The 21,542-nt window shown below is 46.4% G+C and overlaps 2 protein-coding genes across 3 annotated transcripts in view; both read left to right on the top strand.

Moving 5' to 3' along the window:
* Window positions 1-4,251, top strand: part of ptprfa (protein tyrosine phosphatase receptor type Fa) — a 102,968-nt gene extending 98,717 nt beyond the window's left edge. For both annotated transcript variants that reach the window (XM_084444893.1, XM_084444892.1), the window contains exons 25-30: window positions 838-1,016; window positions 2,367-2,493; window positions 3,099-3,224; window positions 3,583-3,737; window positions 3,835-3,970; window positions 4,113-4,251. In XM_084444893.1, coding sequence (XP_084301019.1) covers window positions 838-1,016; window positions 2,367-2,493; window positions 3,099-3,224; window positions 3,583-3,737; window positions 3,835-3,970; window positions 4,113-4,181 — 792 coding nt within the window. In that variant the 3' untranslated portion in view covers window positions 4,182-4,251. The remainder of the gene's footprint in view (window positions 1-837; window positions 1,017-2,366; window positions 2,494-3,098; window positions 3,225-3,582; window positions 3,738-3,834; window positions 3,971-4,112) is intronic.
* A 4,332-nt stretch (window positions 4,252-8,583) lies between these two features.
* On the top strand, window positions 8,584-21,182 carry kdm4aa (lysine (K)-specific demethylase 4A-a). Its single transcript, XM_084444249.1, has 22 exons — window positions 8,584-8,691; window positions 9,603-9,769; window positions 10,109-10,284; window positions 10,434-10,548; window positions 10,722-10,915; window positions 11,021-11,070; window positions 11,571-11,674; window positions 12,462-12,599; window positions 12,716-12,972; window positions 13,094-13,251; window positions 13,464-13,891; window positions 14,270-14,366; window positions 14,572-14,753; window positions 15,042-15,246; window positions 16,412-16,488; window positions 16,712-16,767; window positions 17,005-17,113; window positions 17,653-17,841; window positions 18,023-18,193; window positions 18,339-18,458; window positions 18,596-18,688; window positions 19,744-21,182. Exons 2-22 carry the CDS (start codon window positions 9,632-9,634, stop codon window positions 19,882-19,884), a joined length of 3,198 nt encoding a protein of 1,065 aa, XP_084300375.1. The 5' UTR covers window positions 8,584-8,691; window positions 9,603-9,631; the 3' UTR covers window positions 19,885-21,182.
* Window positions 21,183-21,542: the final 360 nt, after the last annotated feature.

Genomic DNA, 21,542 nt, shown 5'->3' with positions numbered 1-21,542 from the left:
CAGGCTTATTTCGAGGACAGGGGGTGAGAGACACAGGGGGTGAGAGACAGAGGGAGAGAGAGAGGGAGGGAGGAGGGTATGTACGGGGCCAGGCCTGACCGTCTTACAGCCGGTAGATGAAGCCAGAGAGGGGCAGGAGAGAGGACCTACGCTGAGATTGAGACCCTGTGTTTCAATCCCCCCCCCCCCCCCCCCGGCCTCCTGGCGACACGGAAGCAACCAGAACCCGCCTGACCGGCCCTGTGGGACATGCCGCCACCACACTAATTATGTGGATCAAACTTGTTCAAGCAAGCGTGATGATTGTTAATCCACAGCGAGTAGAATTAGGTTTTTGGTGACGGTGCACTGCAGATTTGTTTCGCAAGCAGCTCCGAAATTGACACTTTAAGCAGGCAGAAACCGCAACCGCCCCCGCCTTCCCTCTTTTGGGAGATGGATTTCAAAAGTTTCGCTGGTTTGGTGTGTTGTCGTGAGCCTGGCCTGTGTATCCGCCGCCGTCTCATAGCTGTGCGGAAGCGTTTGTTTCCCCGATGTCTGCGGGGCACACTTAGGATGGCGTTGTTTCAGGCTTGTCTCAGGCTTTTGAAGTCGGAGAACAAAGGGAGTCAGCTCAAAGCTCATCATTTCCATGCATCAATATGAGCGTTAGCCCCCCGTGCCCTCCAACACACCGGCGCTCTGCCAGGATTGGCTGTATTATCACTTTAAAAGACTGGAGGTAGATATTAGACTCGAAGGAGGACGTGGCGGTACAGCTAGGACACTAGGACACTTCCTTAAAGAGTCAGTTGTGACCTCAATGTGCCTCCCTCCCTCCCTCCCTCCCTCCCACAGAAACTGGCCAACTCCAAAGCACATACCTCGCGATTCATCAGTGCCAACCTCCCGTGCAACAAGTTCAAGAACCGCCTGGTGAACATCATGCCATTCGAGTCCAGCCGCGTGTGTCTGCAGCCAATCAGAGGCGTGGAAGGCTCCGACTACATCAACGCCAGCTTCATCGACGGATACAGGTGGGTGAGACGGGAGGGAGGGGCGGGGAGGAGACGGAGAGGGAGAAAGACAAAGGAGAAAATACCGTGGAAAATAAGTGCTTTACTGTATCTGCTCTAATGAGCAGGGGGGCGGGCCCTTCTCTCCACGATCTGACAGCACTGAATTATTGGCTGGCGCGGAGGCCAATGTTTTTCCTGCAATTTCGTGTCTTTGTCGTGTCAGTTGTCAGAACAAATTAGTCCCATTGGCAAGACTGTCCATCCCCTCGCATACGTTTTGGCCTGTAAATGGATCGCCTGTTTGTGACGGGTGACTGAACACTGTGGAGCGGCCTAAAGGAGATTAGAGAGATGCATCTCTTACTGCCAACATCCACTAGTCTTTAAAGTTAATGACAGACATTTAAAGAAATAAGTACCCTTAGTTTTTCAGCGATGCTAGTGAATGTGTTTGTTTGTGTGTGTGTGTGTGTGTGTGTGTGTGTGTGTGTGTGTGTGTGTGTGTGTGTGTGTGTGTGTGTGTAGATGTGTGTGTGTGTGTGTGTGTGTGTGTAGATGTGTGTGTGCGTGCGTGCACGTTTGTGAGAACACACTTGGGAGTCCTGTGCAGTTATTGTCCCATATCAAATGAATTATTTCCGGCCCATAGAGGCAGTTGCTTTATTGAAGTGTAAAAAACATAATTGCCAATCCAATAGTCCACAGCACGATGGCACGATAATGACTGGCTGAATGAATCGGAGCTTCCCCTCCTTGGGATTCGGTGAAGTTTACCGTTTAGATTTCCCCCTCTGTGCCTAATGATGTCTCTGGGGCCCCTCCCCCTGAGGGAGGCGCTCTGTAATCCCACTCTGATTCCCGTTGCAGTAATTAAGACGTCGAGGTGTAGCGCTCCGTCCACATAGCTCCTCTCATGTGGAGGGAGAGGATTACAGTGACTTAGGTAAACAGAGTACGATTTCTCTGACGTTCCTCCTCCCAGTGTTGGTATTCTGAAAGGCTGGGGTGGAGAGGGGAGGGGGGGGGTGTATTCTTAGTTTGTCAATGAAGAACCAGTGTACCCATGATTAATTAAAACCCAAGAGTAGAACGGGGTACTTGAAGGAGGGCGAAGCATAGCTCATCATTTAAAAGCCAGAGAGTTCATCAGCCCCTCTTTATATTAGTTGGCTATAACATGCAGGTTTGTAGGGAGAAGGATGCTTGATAGAACTATATCCGCACCCCATCCTCTCCCTTTCTCAATGGCTAAACACTGGCCCCTACTGGCGATATGGTAGAACTGTGCTGGACATACGGTATGAGATGCTCTGCAGCAGATTGGAGATACGCTCCTGACTGTGTCCCTGTGTCCCTGTGCCTCCCCAGGACGCAGAAGGCCTACATGGCCACCCAGGGCCCACTGGCGGAGACCACGGAGGACTTCTGGAGGATGCTGTGGGAACACAACTCCACCATCGTGGTCATGCTCACCAAACTACGAGAGATGGGACGGGTCAGTCTCACAGCGTAGACAGAGAAACGTCCTTATGGATTGTTTTATCGACTATCTGTTTATAGAACATAAAATAAGGCAGATGCATCCACTGTATCCATTGCGTACTGTCCATCAGTGGTTTGTGCATCATTACGTGTATGAATAAATCTACATACATACACACGCACACACACAGGCGTAGATTGCAGAGGGGGAGGGGCACGGGGGATACACCCCCCTCTGTATTTAGAACACGTACTGTATTGTTCCTAGTCCCAAAATATGAATATGAATTATGAGCACATACAACCACTGAATCTTTTGTGGCAAACCTAATTTATCCCCCCACCTACACACTCACACTCACACACACACACACACACACACACACACACACGCACTCACACACACACACACACACACACACACACACAAACAAAGTGTTGTGAAGTCAGCAGCTGCACAGCGTCTCCTCTCCTCTGGCATTCAAACAAAACCTACCCCACTGCACACACACACACTCACTCTCTCTCTCTCTCTCTCTCTCTCCCTCTCTCTCTCACTGTCTCTCTCTCTAACAATCTCATGAGCAGTGTTTGACTGGTTGTGCGTCTGTCCCTTAGGAAAAATGCCATCAGTACTGGCCAGCCGAACGTTCTGCCCGGTACCAGTACTTCGTCGTGGACCCGATGGCCGAGTACAACATGCCTCAGTACATCCTGAGAGAGTTCAAGGTCACAGACGCCAGGGTACGTTTCCCATCTCCCATGGCAACCCGCCAGTCTTGTCTGTTCGGAACGATACATTGTGTGAAGGGTTGAGTGCATGATACATGATGAAGCAGTAGTACAGTATATTTTTAGACGCGTGGCTAGAGTGGAGGTGTGCAGATATGAGCAGAAATTATTTGCTGGTTGTTTTTTTCCAACCCACACATGTCATTTTCTCGGCGCAGTGGTTAATGATTCTGCATATGGAGATGCAGTAAGCTCACACTTGGCAATGCAAAAATATCTGTCTGTCTATCTGTCTTACTATCTATCTATGATTTTATGAATCTAATCTAATCTAATCTACCGTAATCTATCTATCTCATCCACACTCCAGGATGGCCAGTCCAGGACCATTCGGCAGTTCCAGTTCACTGATTGGCCTGAACAAGGGGTGCCAAAAACTGGGGAGGGGTTCATCGACTTCATTGGCCAAGTGCACAAAACCAAGGAACAGTTTGGTCAGGATGGACCAATCACTGTGCACTGCAGGTAAGTGTATTTCTGTGTATTAAGAAAATATTACAAATGCAAGTTTGTTGTCAAGATGTGCATATATGTAATTGTTGTGTTTTCTGCTTGCTTATAGTGCTGGTGTTGGGCGAACTGGTGTATTCATCACTCTGAGCATAGTGTTGGAGAGGATGAGGTACGAGGGAGTAGTTGACCTCTTCCAGACTGTCAAGACACTGCGAACCCAGAGACCCGCCATGGTGCAGACAGAGGTACGACTCGAGCTTGAAGCAAAGTTTCACTTACTAGTTTCTTATATACAGACCATTAGTAATAGTGAGTACGGAGCTGTTGGCAAGGCTAGGATCCCACAGTGTTGAGTTGACTGGAATTGTGTTTTCTCTCTCGTCCCAGGACCAGTACCAGCTGTGCTACCGGTCAGCTCTGGAGTATCTGGGAAGCTTTGATCACTATGCAACATAACCACTCCCAGAAAGCACTGGCGGTCCCTTACGGAGGGCTGTGTGTTCCTCCAGAGCTGTTTCCACCCTGCTGACTGTGGGGGGATGTGGGGAGGCGGGAGGAGTGAGGGGGGAGGGGGAGAGGGGCTGAAAGCACAATTCTGACTGGACCACCTGCAGTAGGAGCAGTACTCCTGGACTGGCACAAAACTTGCTTTAAACCCTTCACTGAAATCTCCCAAAAAAGAATCTAAAAAGCGACAACATGCTTAATTCTGATGTCTAGATTGCACATCACATTACTCCCTTATTTCTGCCTCCTGATAGCAAAATTTATTTTTCTGCCGCTCATTAATAGCATTATTACTATTTTAGCTATATTATTGTTATATTATTATTATTATATATTATTATTATTGTTATTATTATTATTTCTATTTTATTTTCTAAATGTTCTAATCATTTACACTGGCTATTGTATGTATTAATGGGTCTTATTTTAAATTCATTTTGTATCTTTTTTTTAAAGTTTTTTTTTAGCACAAGGACATGTATTTTCAACATGCTCCGAGTTATTAATACTGGAGAATACATACTCAGAGCTGCTAATAATTTTATTTTTTACCATAGTTATGATATTATAACGTTATGACCAGGTTGGTCTTATTCACTGGTGTCGGGATAAACTTTTATAAATCTTTTCACTTGCTGGTAAATTACAGAATGATAATCTCCACAAGATATACACCACATTTTGTGAACTATGAAATAAACATACAGTATGGCTATAAAAACTGAATAGACTAATGACATTTAAAAACTCTACCATGTACAGATTCTGCCTTTTTTCTCTCAATAGCTGTTACCTGTGATTTTCTCAATGACTGTCTTTGAAGACCAATCACAACCAAGCAACAGAGGTACTGGGAAAGGTTGTTTGTCCTGTGACCTCACAACTTTCCAGGTGGACTAAACTATGGATCCCAAGAGGGTGTCTGGCTCTGGTCTGGCAGTCTGACCTGGTCTGAGCCAGTCAGTGCTCCAGATGTACTGTGTCCAGCATCCTCCGTCTATGGGAAGAGTGAGAGGGACATCCACGTATTTCTGATTACCCTGCTGAACTATGAACTACATCTTTCCATCTGCAAACATGTGGCTTCACATTGACTGGACCACCAAGAAGATGAACTTAATTACAGACTCTGCATTCATGGTATATCTGCTGTACTAGTATATCACTGTGGTACAGAAGGACAATCTCCTGTAACACAACAAAGCAGCATCAGTATGTGGTGGGGGATGGGATACGATTTGGCTCTTAAGTGGCTTTAGAAGGCAAAGTGAGGTGAATTTAGATGAGTGGGACTACAAACAGGATACATTTCACTTTGTCCTCAAATCGTGCCGTAGGGGTTCAATCTGTTGTATACACGATCTGTTTTCTATTTGTTAATAAAAGGAGAGAAAATATGTTGCAAAAACCTTGATGTTAATAAAGTTGAATCATTGGGTTTTTTATAATGTGGCTGTTTCTTACTAATTTTGAGCACTTTGCATGTCCACAGTTAGGCCAGTACCTACAGGACAGTATGCTACCTGTATCTCTCCTAGCCACTCCAATGGCTAAGGCAACACACGGTGGGTGCGTGCCCCTCCAGTACCTCTTTTTTCTCTCTCTCTCTCTCTGCCCAATCTTGCTGTATATTTTGTTCTGGATATTTCACAGAAATCAATCATTGTCCCTCTCCCCAAAGAAATCGGGTGCGGAGGACTTAAGACTGACCCGTGTACCTTAGTTTGTGCGTTCGTCCGTCCGTCCGTCACATGTACCAGAGCCCGCCATCTGATGGCGCTCGCCACAATTCATTTTTCCCATTGCCATGTAAATTTTTCTTTGTACATAAAAAAACTATCCTTGGTGTCTCAGAAAAAGTATAGTCTGTTCAACTCAGGAACCCGTCTATTTTCTAAATCAGAGTTCAGATCTTGAGGGGTTTAGCTCTTTTGATTTTCACAGGTTAATATCGAGGTTAGGTGCTTTGTGGGTGCAATTACCATTATAGTCGTTATTATATTTCACAACATAAATCAGAAGACTCTTATTTGGTAGTTCGATCATGTTGGATAGATCAGAGATAGAGTATGGCTCATATTGGGTCCAACCTCTTGAACATCACGGGCGAATGTAATCCAGCTCTGCGATGCTTCCCGCAACTGTGCTGTGAAATTCCACATTCAACAGCCGAGCATGCGCTGTGAATAATTCATTGTAGACAATGTGCAGGTCTAAAGAAACAGGATGAATGATACCCAATGGACAGCAGCGACACATGTAACATACTACCTTGAATTCCTTGATTTAGGTACAGATGGTTGGGCATTCCACAAATGCAGGAACAGCATATTTTGCATCTGACTGCTTCGCGTTGCCACCACTGGTGCACATTGCATCTTTACCTGGCTATTGAGGAGAGCCATTTGTGCGGTTTCCTGGATTTCCAATGTGTTCAGGGAGGTTAAGCATATACAATTAAGAACACTTAAAACATTTCATATATCATTTTCCCTCTCCTTCATCACCACAAAGGAACATGCATCATGGGTGGGGGACAACATGTTTACTGTTTACATCTGGCTTGTTCAAATCTGTCCCACTAAAATCTTTGCAGACCCAATATAATACAAGAACACTGTCTTCTTCACTTGTAGATAAACTTGAATCTAATAGTCCCATTATAGTTTATCTGCAAGTGAAGAAGACTGCGAGAGCTTTTAGTTTAACCACTGTTGGCCCTTGGCTTTCTCCTACATTACATTTACATTACAGTCCTTTAGCTGATGCTTTTATCCAAAGAGACTTACCATAATTGCATTTAACGTAAGAAGTGTCCGTGTAGGCTACTACTACTTGCTAGAACTCACAAGTACATCTCCTATCTAAAACAAGTGACTAAAAAAACAAAAAATATAATAGGTGCTTAAGAGGGAGGATCCTTGTAGTACTTCTTGAAGAGGTGAGTTTTGTGCCTGCAGTGAAAGATGGGCAGTGACTCTGCTGTCCTGACATCAGTGGGCAGTTCATTCCACTACTGCGGGGCCAGAACAGAGAAGAACCGTGACCCTGTTGTTTGACTGCAGGCGCCTCGGAGTGACAGGGCAACCAGTTGCCCCGAAGTAGCAAAGCGTAGTGGTCAGGAGGGGGTGTAGGGCTTGACCATGGCCTGGAGGTAGGAGGGGACTGTTCCTTTCATTGCCCTGTAAGCTACAGGGAGCAGTGTAGAGAATAGAGAAGGAATGTTGTGTGGGAGAAGTAAAAAAAAAGAAGGTACCCAGGTGCTCGAAGGAGTGATAAGTAAAGAGGCTATTCCAGGTGCTCTGGACCGAGGGAAAAAATAAATGATAAAAAAGAAGACAAGTCCAGACACTCGAAGGAGGTATAATTAAAAAGCCTTTAATAAATCATGGCTGAAATATTAAAACAAGCCAACATGTTTCAACCCCAGCATGGGGTCTTCATCAGGGCATCAATAGTATGAACCTTGGGGTGGTTGAACACCAGGCGGGAGGTGATCGGGCTTGGATGAGCACCTGTACCGTTTTATCAGTGAGGAAAGGGCGAATACTCCTGATGTTGTAGAGCAGGAATCTGCAAGAATGTGTAACAGATGTGATGTGTGCTGAGAACAACAGTTGGTCATCCACACCCAGATTCCTCGAAGTCTGAGTTGGCGTCACCACTGTGTCTTCAATGGTGATGGCCAGGTCCCGGAGCTGGCAGCCCTTCCCCGGGAGGAACAGCAGCTCAGTCTTGTCCAGGTTGAGCTTGAAGTGGTGTGTCGCCAGCCACTCCGCGATGTCAGCCAAGCACCTAGCTATGCATGCCTCCAGTTGTGTGTCTGAAGGGAGAAATGACAGGAACAGTTGGGTGTCATCGGCATAGCAGTGATAGGAGAAACAGCCTACGATGAAAGACAGATTCCAGAGATGTAGTATAGAGGTAAAAAAAGAAAGAAAAAAGGAGGGGACCCAGGACAGACCCTTGTGGAACCCCCGTAGTCAGTCTTTACTGAAAACAGAGGAAATAGAGATTGGTATTAAAATGACGTCTGGCACTCTAAATTATGCAAATTGGGTCAATCGGCTTGGAGTTCGAGTATAGCAAAATATAGCCCTACATCTTTAGCCATACTCATACATAAAAATATAGATATACAAGAGTCATAGGTGCACTTCATAGGTGCACAAGACATTTTTTTCTGCTTTCTTTCAACCTTTTAATTAGTTACGACATGGTATGATAATGAGGCTACTATGGAGGCGGTGTTACAGCAAAATAAGGCATTTTGATTAGTCTGAGCTGAACATCGGGCACGCCCCTCCTTAGCCTTGTAAACAAACACACACTGGGCATGCGTGGTGTGGCACTGGAATAATGGACGACTATCTCTCCAATCCATGGTGAACCCTGCATTTATACTTTTAAAGCATTGAAGACTTTACAGGAACCAGCACTCATCAGTAGTTCAGCTTATGTAAGTTAACATGCATGTCTTCAACATCTGTTTGCTTTGAATAACTAAGAATAAGTCATGTTTATTTGTAGCTGTAAATGGATTAGCGAGCTCCTAGCTAGCTGTAGTGCTAACCCTGCTAGCCAGCTAACGCTAGCGAAACTACTCAAAGTTATTCCGCTTGCATCAGTCTCAACGTGTGTGTCAGTAGACTGTGTAACAATAATTACCAAAACACATTAACCTATCGCAATGAATGTTGTGTCAACTCTGTTCGTTAATGTTAGATATCTAGTAGACTTTCAACTAGGTACTAACTGCTAACCATCTAGTTGCTAAGCTAACGTGAGCTAGCTGACGGAGACGGGACACTGGGCCCTGATTGATTGACTTTGCATACAACCAATCACAAGCCTCCCTGGCTGTACCATCGGGATATTGTCCAATGGCGTTTGGCGTAATTTGACAGGTGGGCGGGATCATCTCTAGCTATGAAACCAGCAAGCCCTGGCTGTGGCAGGATGAGAAGGAAACAGATAGCTCACGTTAGCTAGCTAGCAGAACTGTTAGTCAATAGTTTGCGACATGTGTAGCCAGCTCACTTTCGCAGAAGTTGTGTCTTCTCGTGTAAATGGTTATGCCATCTGCAAAGAGAGATGTGTTGGAGACGTAGGCTAGCAGGAAACTGTAAACTGTGATCACTGCGTGTTGTTTACAGCTGGTTAGTACTGTATCCAACCTGTCTGTCCAGGCAACTTTGCTATTAACGGTAGGGGGCGACAGCTGATCCAATTTGTGGTGTTTCAACGACCTGTTTGGTCATACTGTCATGGTGTTCAAATTCCCAGAGGCCACCAGACCCTTTAGGTTTCATTATTTTATGTAATTCTAAATATATGAACATCTGATCAAAACAAAATATCACTGGACAGAATCTGCAGATCATCGGGACTGTTCCAGGATGGCGACAGATACAGCATCCCAGACTCCTGGCTCCAGGATAATGACCTTTAACCCAACTAAGGACGAATTCAAAGACTTCAGTCGGTATATTGCCTACATGGAGTCGCAGGGAGCACACAAGGCTGGAATGGCTAAGGTCAGTTTGGTCTTTTGAATTTTGAAATGACGTATTCTTGTGCTGATTACTCTTTCCACACGATTCTTCCTCATGTATTGAATGACCTCATTCTCAAGCTGATTACTTTCTCACCCATTCTTCCTCATGTATTGAAATGTTCTATTCTCAAGGGGATTACTTTTTCACAAGATGACATCACACTTTTTCCCCCACTTCCACATGCGTTCTCTCCTTTTTTTAAGCTACTGTATGTCCCAGACAGTCAAGTGGTGCCTTCAGAGTAGTGCTGTAAATTAATAATCCATTGCTGTATTCTGAGCTGGGCAACCTTGTGGTGTTGTTATTTTTATCATACAGGTTATTCCACCCAAAGACTGGAAGCCCAGACGTACCTATGATGACATAGACGACCTGATGATACCTGCACCCATCCAGCAGGTGGTGACTGGCCAATCAGGACTCTTCACCCAGTACAACATTCAGAAGAAGCCCATGACCGTCCGCGAGTTCCGCAAGACTTCCAACACAGACAAGTGAGCCCTTACAGAGTTGGACACAAAAAAATAAACTTGTTGCAAAACGCTGTACTGTTTCTACCATCTTTCCCACATTTGGGAGTTTAGATTTATCAGACTTCAATCACGCTGCACCATTGATCATCAATAAACCATTGTAATTACAGGTTCTGCAATCCTCGATATGTGGATTTTGAGGAACTGGAGAGAAAGTTCTGGAAGAACCTGACTTTTAACCCACCCCTTTATGGAGCGGATGTCAACGGAACCCTGTATGATCCAGTGAGTGGCTCCCCTTGTCTCTCTCTAGACATGATTCACAGTATGATCATTAGTTTTATTCTTTATCATTTATGTTGCCTTCATACATCGGCCCTCACATGTCTACTTCACCAACTGTTGCTAAGTCATTGCCCTTACTATTGGCAGCATTGCTTCATATGAATGTCTCATAGGATGTGACGGAGTGGAACATTGGACGTCTGAATACCATCCTGGACACAGTGGAGAGGGAGAGTGGCATCAAGATCAAGGGAGTGAACACCCCGTACCTGTACTTTGGCATGTGGAAGAGCACCTTTGCCTGGCACACCGAGGACATGGATCTCTACAGCATCAACTATCTGCACTTTGGAGAACCCAAGTCCTGGTGAAGTCACACCTATAGACACTGACAGACACTCACTAACATCCACAGGTACCTAGCTTGTCAGTGTGTCATATTTGTTACAACTGTTGTTCCATCCCTCTCCAGGTACGTTGTTCCCCCAGAACATGGGAAACGATTGGAGCGCCTTGCTAAGGGTATGTATGAAGAAATGTCCTCCACATTGAATGTGCCATGGGTGCCATCTTGTTTTGTTAACATAATGTAGTGCAGAGAGTGTTTACAGTTTACAGTATTCACTCCCCTTGGATTTTTTTTTTTTTTTTTACACATTTCATTGTTACAGCATGGAATCAAAATTGATTTTTCTTTGTCCTAAGTTTTCTTTGTCACTGATAAACAAACACAAAGTACAGGGTTTGGGTTAACCCTAAACCTAACTATGTAACTATGTTAGGTTTAGGGTTAGCCCTAAACCCCCTGTAATCAATAATGCGGAAGTGAAAAAAGAATACATATTTTCTTCAATTAATTACACATTAAAAAAACAGAAAATAATTGATTCCAGAAGTATTTATCGCCCAGAATTAATGCTTCTTACAAGCGGCAATTACAGCGGTTAGTGTGGGTATGTCTCGATCAGATTTGCAGAATATCATAATCATAATCATCATATCCGCAATGTGTGTTCTCACAGGGTTCTTCCCTGGAAGTGCTCAGAGCTGCGAGGCTTTCCTGCGCCACAAGATGACTCTGATCTCGCCCTCTATCCTGAAGAAATACGGCATACCATTTGAGAAGGTGACCTTTTGCTTAATTAGTGGATTTGTGGATTCTTGTTTTTGTGCGTGGCTGGCCAGCCGCGCAGCTAGAGGGCAGCAACAGGCTTAGATAGACTGTTCCTTGTTCAGTTTCAGTAATTCAATGAGTCTTTGAGTTAGGCTATTTAGTTTATTTGTGTAAGTATTTCTGTTAGTTATACATTATATTTCTTTATTATTTCAGAGACCACACACTCACTGTCTGTTTATGTAAGTGAAGAGAATTGAAAGGTCAAATTGTGTATAAAGGGTTTATAGAAGGGTACACAGCCCCCGACCCAATATGACGCGAGGGGGCGGAGTCTTGCCACCACGCCACTGTCCACGCCACGGACCCCACAAATCAGCCCCTGAGAGGGCTAGAGAAACACGGTCGTCACTGGTGGGGGCAGGTGGGTGGCCCGGAGAGACGTTCACTGTCCATGACCAGTCCTTCCGTCCTACCAGTCCTCAACAGAAACAAGCCAGCCACGCACATAAGCCAGGCTGGACCTGGCCTGGTTAAATGTGCTAGAGATAACATTTTTTATGTAGACAAATTATAAAAAAATTAACAAGGCCCGGGTGCCAATAGTTCTCCTGATCACTCCCAACACAGAGCGTGGTCATAAATAGTATGTCATAGATTCATGATCAATCTTTTTTTGGGAGGAAAATTAATACTTTTATTCTTTTTTTAATGTTTTGTCTACATAAAATTGTTATTTGTCACCTTTAATATAGTTTTGTCATCAGCTGTCTGAATGATGTGTCTGTTTTGTTTCCAGGTCACCCAAGAGGCGGGCCAGTTCATTGTGACTTTCCCTTTCGGCTACCATGCTGGTTTCAACCACGGCTTCAACTGTGCCGAGTCGACCAACTTTGCCACTCAGAGATGGATCGACTATGGAAAACAAGCTACTCTGGTATCCCAACACATCCTTCCTTCTAACCATGATTTCAGGCCATATGAACCATATCTTCCCTCAACTCAATAGATTGTTTACCCTCGTGGCTCACATCCAATCTCCGCTCCCCCCAGTGCTCCTGCCGTAAGGACATGGTCAAGATCTCCATGGACGTGTTCGTGCGGAAGTTCCAGCCGGATCGCTACAAACTGTGGAAAGCTGGGAAAGACAACGCTCCCATTGACCACTCCAAGCCCACGCCGGAGGCAGCCGACTTCCTGGAGGGAGACAAGCCCGAAGCTGAGAAGGAGGGCCCGAGTGAGACCGCGGAGGAGAACGCCGCCGCGAAGGTGGAGGGGAACGCAGCGGGCGCGGCTCAAGATGAGAAAAGGTACTGTCCTCCTGTCCACCTCCAGGGTCCCTGTGACTCTTGGCGGCGTCTCCTACGCCTCAACCTCCCCCTCGTGACTGAGAACAAACGTGTCATTCTGTTGTGTCCTCGCGGCCCACAGCCCGAAGCCGCAGATCGGCACCAAGCGCCAGCATGAGGGTGTGGAGGCGCCCGACGACGGCGCCACACAGCCGGCCCAGGGAGAGGGCCAGCTGGAGCAGAAGAAAGCCAAGATGACCAGGGCAGAGCAGGCTAAGGCAGCCAGGCAAGCAGATAAAGGTACCTCACACCAAACAATTTAATGGATGTAGGGAAGTGTATTGTAGATTCACGTGTGTGTGTGTGTGTGTGTGTGTGTGTGTGTGTGTGTGTGTGTGTGGTGTGTGTGTTGTGTGTGTGTTGTGTGTGTGTGTGTGTGTGCGTGCGTGTGTATGCGTGCGCGCCTGTGTGTCTGTAGAGATATTTCTTATTGTTTCGCCGTTGTTTTTCAGAGCCGCTGACGTCCAAACCAGAGCCGAAGGAGAACAGCAAGGAGAAGAACCCACAGCCCGGTACTGTGAAGCCCGCGGTCGCCGCCGCCGGCCCCGCAAAGACCAGCAGCTCCGCGAAGAAAGCGAAAGATGGCAACTGTCCCAAAGACGAGCGCCCTGCCGCCGAGCCTGCCCCGCCCGATCCCCCCCGGGCTCCGGCGCGTGTCTCGGAGCAGGCGGGGCCCAGCGAGGAGGACGTCAAGCCGGAGAAGGCCGCCCGCAGCACCAGTCCCGCGCAACGCCTCTTCCAGAGGACGCTGAGCCCTGCCGACGTGCTGCACGTCCACAGCTACGCCAAGGGGGACTACGGCGAGGGAGAGGCCCCGGGCAAGGAGGAGGTGAAGAGTGACAGCAGTGACAGCGACTCCGAGGACCAAGATGACAGCCAGGTTAGACGGGGGGGGGGAGGGGGTCAAATAGAACGAGGTTTCTCAACCACAGGTCCATGGACCCCATGTGGTTCATTGCCATTATTTCAGTGTGGGGGCAGGAAAGCTTGAAACTGGCCTATGTTAAGATCATTCATGTTAAATATGAATACAATAGAAAGGACGTATGGCTTCTTATATTGATGTGGGAGGGTCAGGCGGGGAGTCCTTTCTAAATATGCCAGGGCTCCAGGGATCAAAAAAGGTTGAGAACCGCCGAAATCGAATTTCACACCACACTGAGACTAGGAGTGGCCTGTATATCGCATCAAATGTACACTGTGAACGGAATGCGCAGCAGCCAGTATGATTGTGTGCTGAAACTCTTCTCTCCACCAGGGGGCAGAAGAGGGGGTTGAGAATGAAGCCGTGCCAAGCGACCTCGGGAAGCTGCCTCGTCATCACCCTCTGATGAAGGACAGCGTGAGCGACGAGGGTGAGCTACGAGGACACAGAGAGGTCCCCAGACAAGCCTCCTTACTCCATCCTAACTGGATACGTTGCCATGGGAAAACAGTGGTGTTCTGGAAAAAGTTCTGATCCTTTTTATCTGTGCTGACATATTTGTTGGTAATATAATTTGTGTGTGTGTGTGTGTGTGTGTGTGTGTGTGTGTGTGTGCGTGTGTGTGTGTCCTGTAGAGCCCCCAGAGCAGGCCCCCATGGAGGAGGATGGTCTGGAGGGGGAGTCCTGGGCCAAACCTCTGGCCCACCTGTGGCAGACCAGGGCCCACAACCTGAAGAGGGAGAAGGAGTACAACCGGCGCATGGGCCTCCAGGCTCCCTACTGCTCCGTCTGCATGCTCTTCCAGGCGTACCAGCGGGTGAGTGGGGGTTACCGGCGCACGGGCCTCCAGGCCCCCTACTGCTCCGTGTGCATGCTCTTCCAGGCGTACCAGCGGGTGAGCAGGGGGGGGGGGGGGGGGCGGGGGCGGGGGGGTTATGGAAGAGAAGCCCTGTCCTAGCAAACGAGGAGGTTTGTATAATCAGGCGACCTTTGCTGGATCCCTCACACATCTGGCCCTTTCTAATTTTGAATGCTGCGTGTGTGTGTGTGCGTGCGTGCGCCTTCCCCCTGCCTCTCTCTCCTTCCGTCCCCCCCCCTCCCCCAGACTGAGTTTGCTGACAGCATGGAGCCTCCAGCTGCAGCGTCCGGCGGGCGGATGAGGACCAAGCCCGTGATCCCGGAGATGTGCTTCACCACCACCGCGGAGCCAGAGGAGGGCGCCGAGGAGCGCCCCCCGACCCCTCACCTGGAAGAGGACGGCACCAGCCTGCTCATCAGCTGCTCCCACTGCAGCGTCCGCGTGCACGCCAGTCAGTACCCTACCTACCCCACTGGGGGGGGGGGGGAATACATTCTTAGATGCACCTCGGTTCTCTCTTGAACGATGCATCGATCGATGCGGTAAACTCATAATCAGACATTTTGAAATGAAATGGAAAAAAAGGTCTCTTGCGTCTTGATGGTGAAGCGTAAAAAAAAAGTTGGTGAATCGTAAGTTGCGTGACAGACGTAAAACGAACATGTGCGTTGTGTTATGGAAAACGGCCGAGCATGAGAAAGAAATCCGACCGGCACCCACTGTTTTAAAAGCGAATGTACATGAATGTATGGAAGCACTTTGGCTTCTATGAAGTTGTAGGGAAAAAAGACCTGGATAAGAGCCTCACAGTATGCAAGTTGTGTTGAGCTTAAATGAAATACTTTGGGATCACAACAAACGTGAGACACCAATCATTTAATGAATAAAATAAAATTAAAAAAATGAATTAAAGGCCCTACGAGGAGTTCCGGGAAGTGGAAGTGTTTTCCGCCCAAAAAGACCACATTTCCCATGAGCCTCCCCGCGCACTGTCGTAAACCTTAGCTACCTGAGCCGGGTGTTTTGAAGACGGAACGATGGCCACCGACGAGGTTATTACACAGGTCTTACTAGTAACTTTACTTTTGACTTTTTATACTTTTGAATATATAACGGTTATATTTGCTCGCGCTGTCTCTTGTCGGCGGCGTAGGCTACTGCAGTAAATCGTTTCGTCATTCCAAGGACGTTCTGAACGACCCGACCACGGAATAATCTAAAAATAAACTACATGCAAGAAACGACATTTGTCGAAAATGGACACAAACAAGTGTGGGTAATGTAGATTCACCCACATTAAAATGAGACTGTTTCGTAACCAAAAATAAACTCCTCGGGTACCTTTAAAAAATTACTAAAAAAACAAAAACAATAATCGTTTTAGAATCGCATTGTTTCCCTTTAATCAAATTAAAATCGAATTGTGAGGTGCCAAGGGATTCCCTCCCCTATACCCCACCGCCCACTCCATACTGCTGCTAGTTACCTTCCATGCCCTCTGCCTTCAGCTAGCTGATTGGACATTGTCAACATGTAAACAGATGAAAGTCCAAGCATCCGTTTGAATATGCCTGTACTGGTCAGTTGATCTGCTTGTGTTGGGCTGTGTGTTCCAGGCTGCTATGGCGTGGATCCAGCCAGCGTGACTAAGGACTGGAAGTGTGCTCGCTGCCAGGCCAACGCCATGACTGAGGTCAGTCTTGAGTCTCAGCCAGCATTACAGCTATACTGTGCGTTTTTCCCTCCAATTACCACTCATTTACACGTGCTCCAAGCCTGGGTTGTTGTGGTTGATAAATCAAGTTGTAGCAGGTGGGTAGAACCGTACTGACACCTGACTACTGCCGGTCATCTTACCGTTGCGGTGTGTTTATACGGCTTGGGGCGTGATTGATATTTTGTCCTCCTCTTTGCAGAGTTGCTGTTTGTGTTCGCTGAGAGGCGGAGCCTTGCAGAAAGCCAATAATGATAAGTGAGTGTGCCAGCCAGCCAGCCCCCTAGGACACGACAGACTTTAACAGTCCCTGACCTCAACACTCAGGGCACTTTGTACTTTCTTACATGGAACGTTTCAGTTCTCCATTTCCATTATTTAACTGTCACGTGCATCAAAGGCATTAGCCTGTGTGAGAAATGTGTTTGGTCTGTCCCTTGTTGCGACAGCAAAAGTAGTATTCTAAAGCCATGTGTGTTGACGTGTGTGTTGTAGGTGGGTACATGTGCTATGTGCAGTAGCAATACTAGAGGCACGTTTTGTCAACATCACTGAGAGGAGCCCCGTTGACCTTAGCGGAATTCCCCTTCAGAGGTTTAAACTGGTGAGTTGTCATTGTAAAGGTCAGCCCTCTATGTTCTAAGTCAGTGTTCCTCAACCAGGGGTCCGAGGACCCCCTGTGGTCCTTGGCATCATTTCTGGGGGGTCCTTGGGACAGTGTGATGTGTGTATGATTTTGACTTTTCTGGTGTGAAGAAAAGTGTGGGGGGAAAAAAGCTTGTAGCTTGTAACTGGCCTATGTTAAGATCATTAATCTTAAATATGAATACAATAGAAATGAATGTTATGGCTTCTTATATATTGATGTGGGGGGCGATTTTTCAAAATATGCCAGAGGTCCAGAGTTCAAAAAAGGTTGAGAAGCGCTGGTGTAAGTAACCCAGTCAGCCAGCTCACTGGCCTCACCCGCCTCACTTCTGCAGGAGTGGAGTTCTGCTTACCACTAATAGCACTCTATTCAGAGGCATGTCATGTGAGTTCCTGATGAAGCAGACTCAGGATTGCTGACATGTGATATTTGGCTGCTGGCAGTATATGTGGGGACTTCCCCTTGAGTTGTTTTTTTTGTCCCCCTTCCGGCAGAAATGTTTCTACTGTAAGAAGCGGATGAAGAAGACATCTGGCTGCTGTGTGCAGTGCTCCCACGGCCGCTGTTCCACCGCCTACCACCCCACCTGCGCCCAGGCCGCCGGCGTGTTCATGCAGCCCGACGAGTGGCCGTTCGTGGTCTACGTCACCTGCTGCCGGCACAAGGGCCCCGTCCAGACGGAGGTACACTCCCTTTACATTACAGTCATTTAGCACACACTTTTATCCAAAGCGACTGAATAATTGCAATAATTAACGTAGGTAGTTAGTGTACTATTACTCGCCAGAACTCCCAAGTGCATCTCCTTTCTAAACATGCGACTAAGCATAATCTAGTACTGAAGCCATCATGTCATCCTTTCAGCGCAATAAAGCAGCCATGCATGAGCTGACTGTTGGACAGAAAGTGATATGCAAGCACAAGAATGGCCGCTACTATCAGTGCGACGTGGTGCAACTTACCAAGGAAACCTTTTACGAAGTCAACTTCGACGATGGCTCCTTCAGTGACAACCTCTTTCCTGAGGACATTGTGGTTAGTAAAACAACCGTGCATCTGCTGGGTGTGATTTTGTTTTGTGATCAGCGGGTGCAACCTAGGTTTATCTCCACAGCTGGGTAGTAGACCATTTCAAGCCTAGGGTATCGGATCCTATGTCATGGCTGTTTCCTGTTGCCAGAGCCGAGACTGTGCCCAGCTGGGCCCCCCGCCGCAGGGGGAGGTGGTACAGGTGCGGTGGACAGATGGCCTGGTCTATGGCGCCAAGTTTGTGGCAGCTCACGTGTTCCAAATGTACTTGGTAAGACTATTATCACTTCCACTCCTGCCTATTCACACTTCCACCACTTCCTCTAGTCTCACTTCCACTGCTCTCTCTGCAACAACATCCCCCGATCTGTCAGCCATTGTGATTCTGCTGGTGTGTTTCCTGTTAAGATGGAGTTTGAGGATGGATCACAACTCACAGCCAAGAGGGACGATGTCTACGCCCTGGATGAGGAACTCCCCAAGAGAGTCAAGTCGAGACTGGTGAGTGCACCTCTGAGCTAGCTAGTCGTGTACAGTTGACCCAGAATAGAAGATAGATGAGGACCCAAGATGAGTCAAACACCATCTGTTACTATTCTACAGAGCTCTGGATTCTGTACATACAGTCCCAGCAAGTTGCAAAGGCAAATACCAAGAAACAGTGTCCTTCAATGGTCTATATAGTCAGGCTTGGTGACGGTGTGGCAACACATTATTTGAAGGGGTGTGCAGAAGACTGACGGGACACTCATGAGTTCATAATGACATGACACATGAAGAATCTTTATGAATGACATAATTAAGTGTGATTCGGTCAATTATGTCATTTTTGATGCAAAGATACATTGTTGGAGATGTCTTTATGACAACTTGACATTGACCAAGATGACATAACCTCTCAAATGTGACATAGAAGGCCTCATTAAACTTTAACTATTTAGAAATAAACATTGTGGTCTCTAGGGTACATGTGAAGGCATGACTCATGTCCAGAACAGTATCTTGGTGTGGCACTGACTCTTTATAGTGTGTAAATGATGTGTTTGGATGTGTGTGTGCTGTATGTACTTGTACCTGATGTGTGTGGGATGAGGTACTGTGTTTTGGTCCAAGGCTGAGCAGGGATTGTGTAATCAATCTGAGAATCCAAGTGTCAGATGATTCTGGGCACAGTGTGATGAAGTGGGACATCTCTAGTTCATGGCTCTGGTACCAGGTCTACAGCACATACAGGGCGGCTGTAGCTCAGTTGGTAGAGCGGGTCGTTCAATGATCAAAGGGTCAGTGGTTCGAATCCCAGCTCCGACTGTACACATGTCGAAGTGTCCTTGAGCAAGACACCTAACCCCAAATTGCTCCTAATGAGCAGGTTAGCACCTTGCATGGCAGCTACCGCCATTGGTGTGTGAATGTGTGTGTGAATGGGTGAATGATAGGCCATTGTAAAGCGCTTTGAGTGCCGCTAAGGTGGAAAAGCGCTATATAAGTGCAGTCCATTTACCATTACATAAACTGTCAAAGAAGCCACTTCTCTGTTCCTATCCCTCTCTCTACAGTCGAAGGCATCAGACATGCGTTTTGACGGGATTTTTGAAGAGGAGAAGATCATAAAAGCGTCAAAGAGGCAGAGAGTTATCAACTCACGATACAGAGGAGACTACATTGAACCTGTGATCTACAGAGCCATCATGGAGTAGCCAACCTCAACATGCCTCCTCATCCACAGACCACCAGCACTGATATTCCAGACTTCTGCTCACTTAACCTTAACTTGGCCACTGAGTGAGTGTAGCTCTCACAATATGACTTCCTCCGAACGAACTTTGGTCTGGGAGCCCCAGATTGGACTATATTTTGTATGATAAAAAAGAAAATCCATTCACCCTTCATCATTTACAGTATATATTACTGGCATGTAGTCCTTGATCAAGAATAAAACAACCCATCATTTATGTCATGCCTACAGTAGGGTTAGGTAATCATAACCCTATATGCCCCCTTTGTTATGCACAGTAGCAAGTAACATCTTGTAAGAGCAATATTGGACCATGAAAATTAGAAGCAGACACCAGTTACTTCCACTCGTTAACCTGAATTTGAGAGCTTTTTAAGTCACCATTTCACAGAATGTTGCCAGTTGTTTTGAAAGATGTATTTATTGTCCTGTTTCAGGGTGCTACCTGTACCTATGTTTGGTTTTCAGGAAATACAATGCCATTTTGTTAACTCGTATGCCTCCCTTCTTAGCAGATTCACACTGTTGACTGCATTCCTGAACATTGTATTTTGTAGGAACGCAATGAATATAGCTTTTCCATTTTTGGAGTTGTTTTTTACTAGCCTATTTATTATGGTGCTTTGAGAAAGTAACCTCTGCAATTCAGACATTTGTCAGTTGCAATGCTGTAGAGGTTCTGGACCGATGTATGTTCTCTATTTTTGCTATATAGATTAATTGGAGAAGGTCCAATACAAATTACTTTGGGCCCTTTATATCCTGTACTCTTTAAATGAAAGTTGTGCGTACTTTTATTTAAGTCCAGTTTGATAGGACAGTTTAATAGTTGTGTGCTACCATTGCTATTTTGTCAAAGCCCCATGTTTTAGAAAATGTTACTTGTACATTTATAAAATGTTCCTACCGATTGTATGTTCAATTCTCCACTTGGCCATGTTCATCTACTACGCACTTCGGCCTTCAATAGTCCACGCTAACCATGGTGCTGACTGAGAAAGAGGGCATGTCAGTTGTAGAGGCCCATATTCATAGCAGTCCAATGGAACAACTTGTACCATGGGGTGAATATTTTCTATCAAAAAAGCCTATTTTATTGTTTTGTAAAACATGTTCTATGTCTATTTTCACAGTGTACTGTGAGATACTTTTATGTAGTTTATTTAAAGATATAACTTGTTTGACTCGAGGGATCTTGTGTCTGTGGTTTCCCCTCGGGAATATGCATCATCAGCATCTTCCTGATCTGTTCTGTTCACGTGGCCCTTTTCCACATCAGTGATAAATGAACGCTGGACTTCCAGATTATCATTCATGCATTTTGTAAAGATCAGTTTGTTTCAGTAAAGAATTTGGCTTGTGTCAAGTGTCTGTATTGTGTGTCTGGTATTGTGTTTCATTCCATTTATGTACAGAACGTTGATCACATGCTGGTGAACATTATGTTTTTGTTAGAGTGGCTGTGTAGTTATTTTTGGTTTGACCTGCACTGTTTGTACTTGAACTAAAACAGGATATGGGTTTGAGAGGTGAACCGTATGCGGTGAAGGAGAGGGTGTGTGCCTTTTCCCCATTGGTATTTATCTAGATATCACGGCTCATCACGTTGCTGTAGCATAA

Source organism: Borostomias antarcticus, assembly GCF_949987555.1.
Source record: "Borostomias antarcticus genome assembly, chromosome: 10".
Lineage (NCBI taxonomy): Eukaryota > Metazoa > Chordata > Actinopteri > Stomiiformes > Stomiidae > Borostomias > Borostomias antarcticus.
Note: the sequence above shows the minus strand (reverse complement) of the source record. Positions and strands in the feature narration are given on the sequence as shown.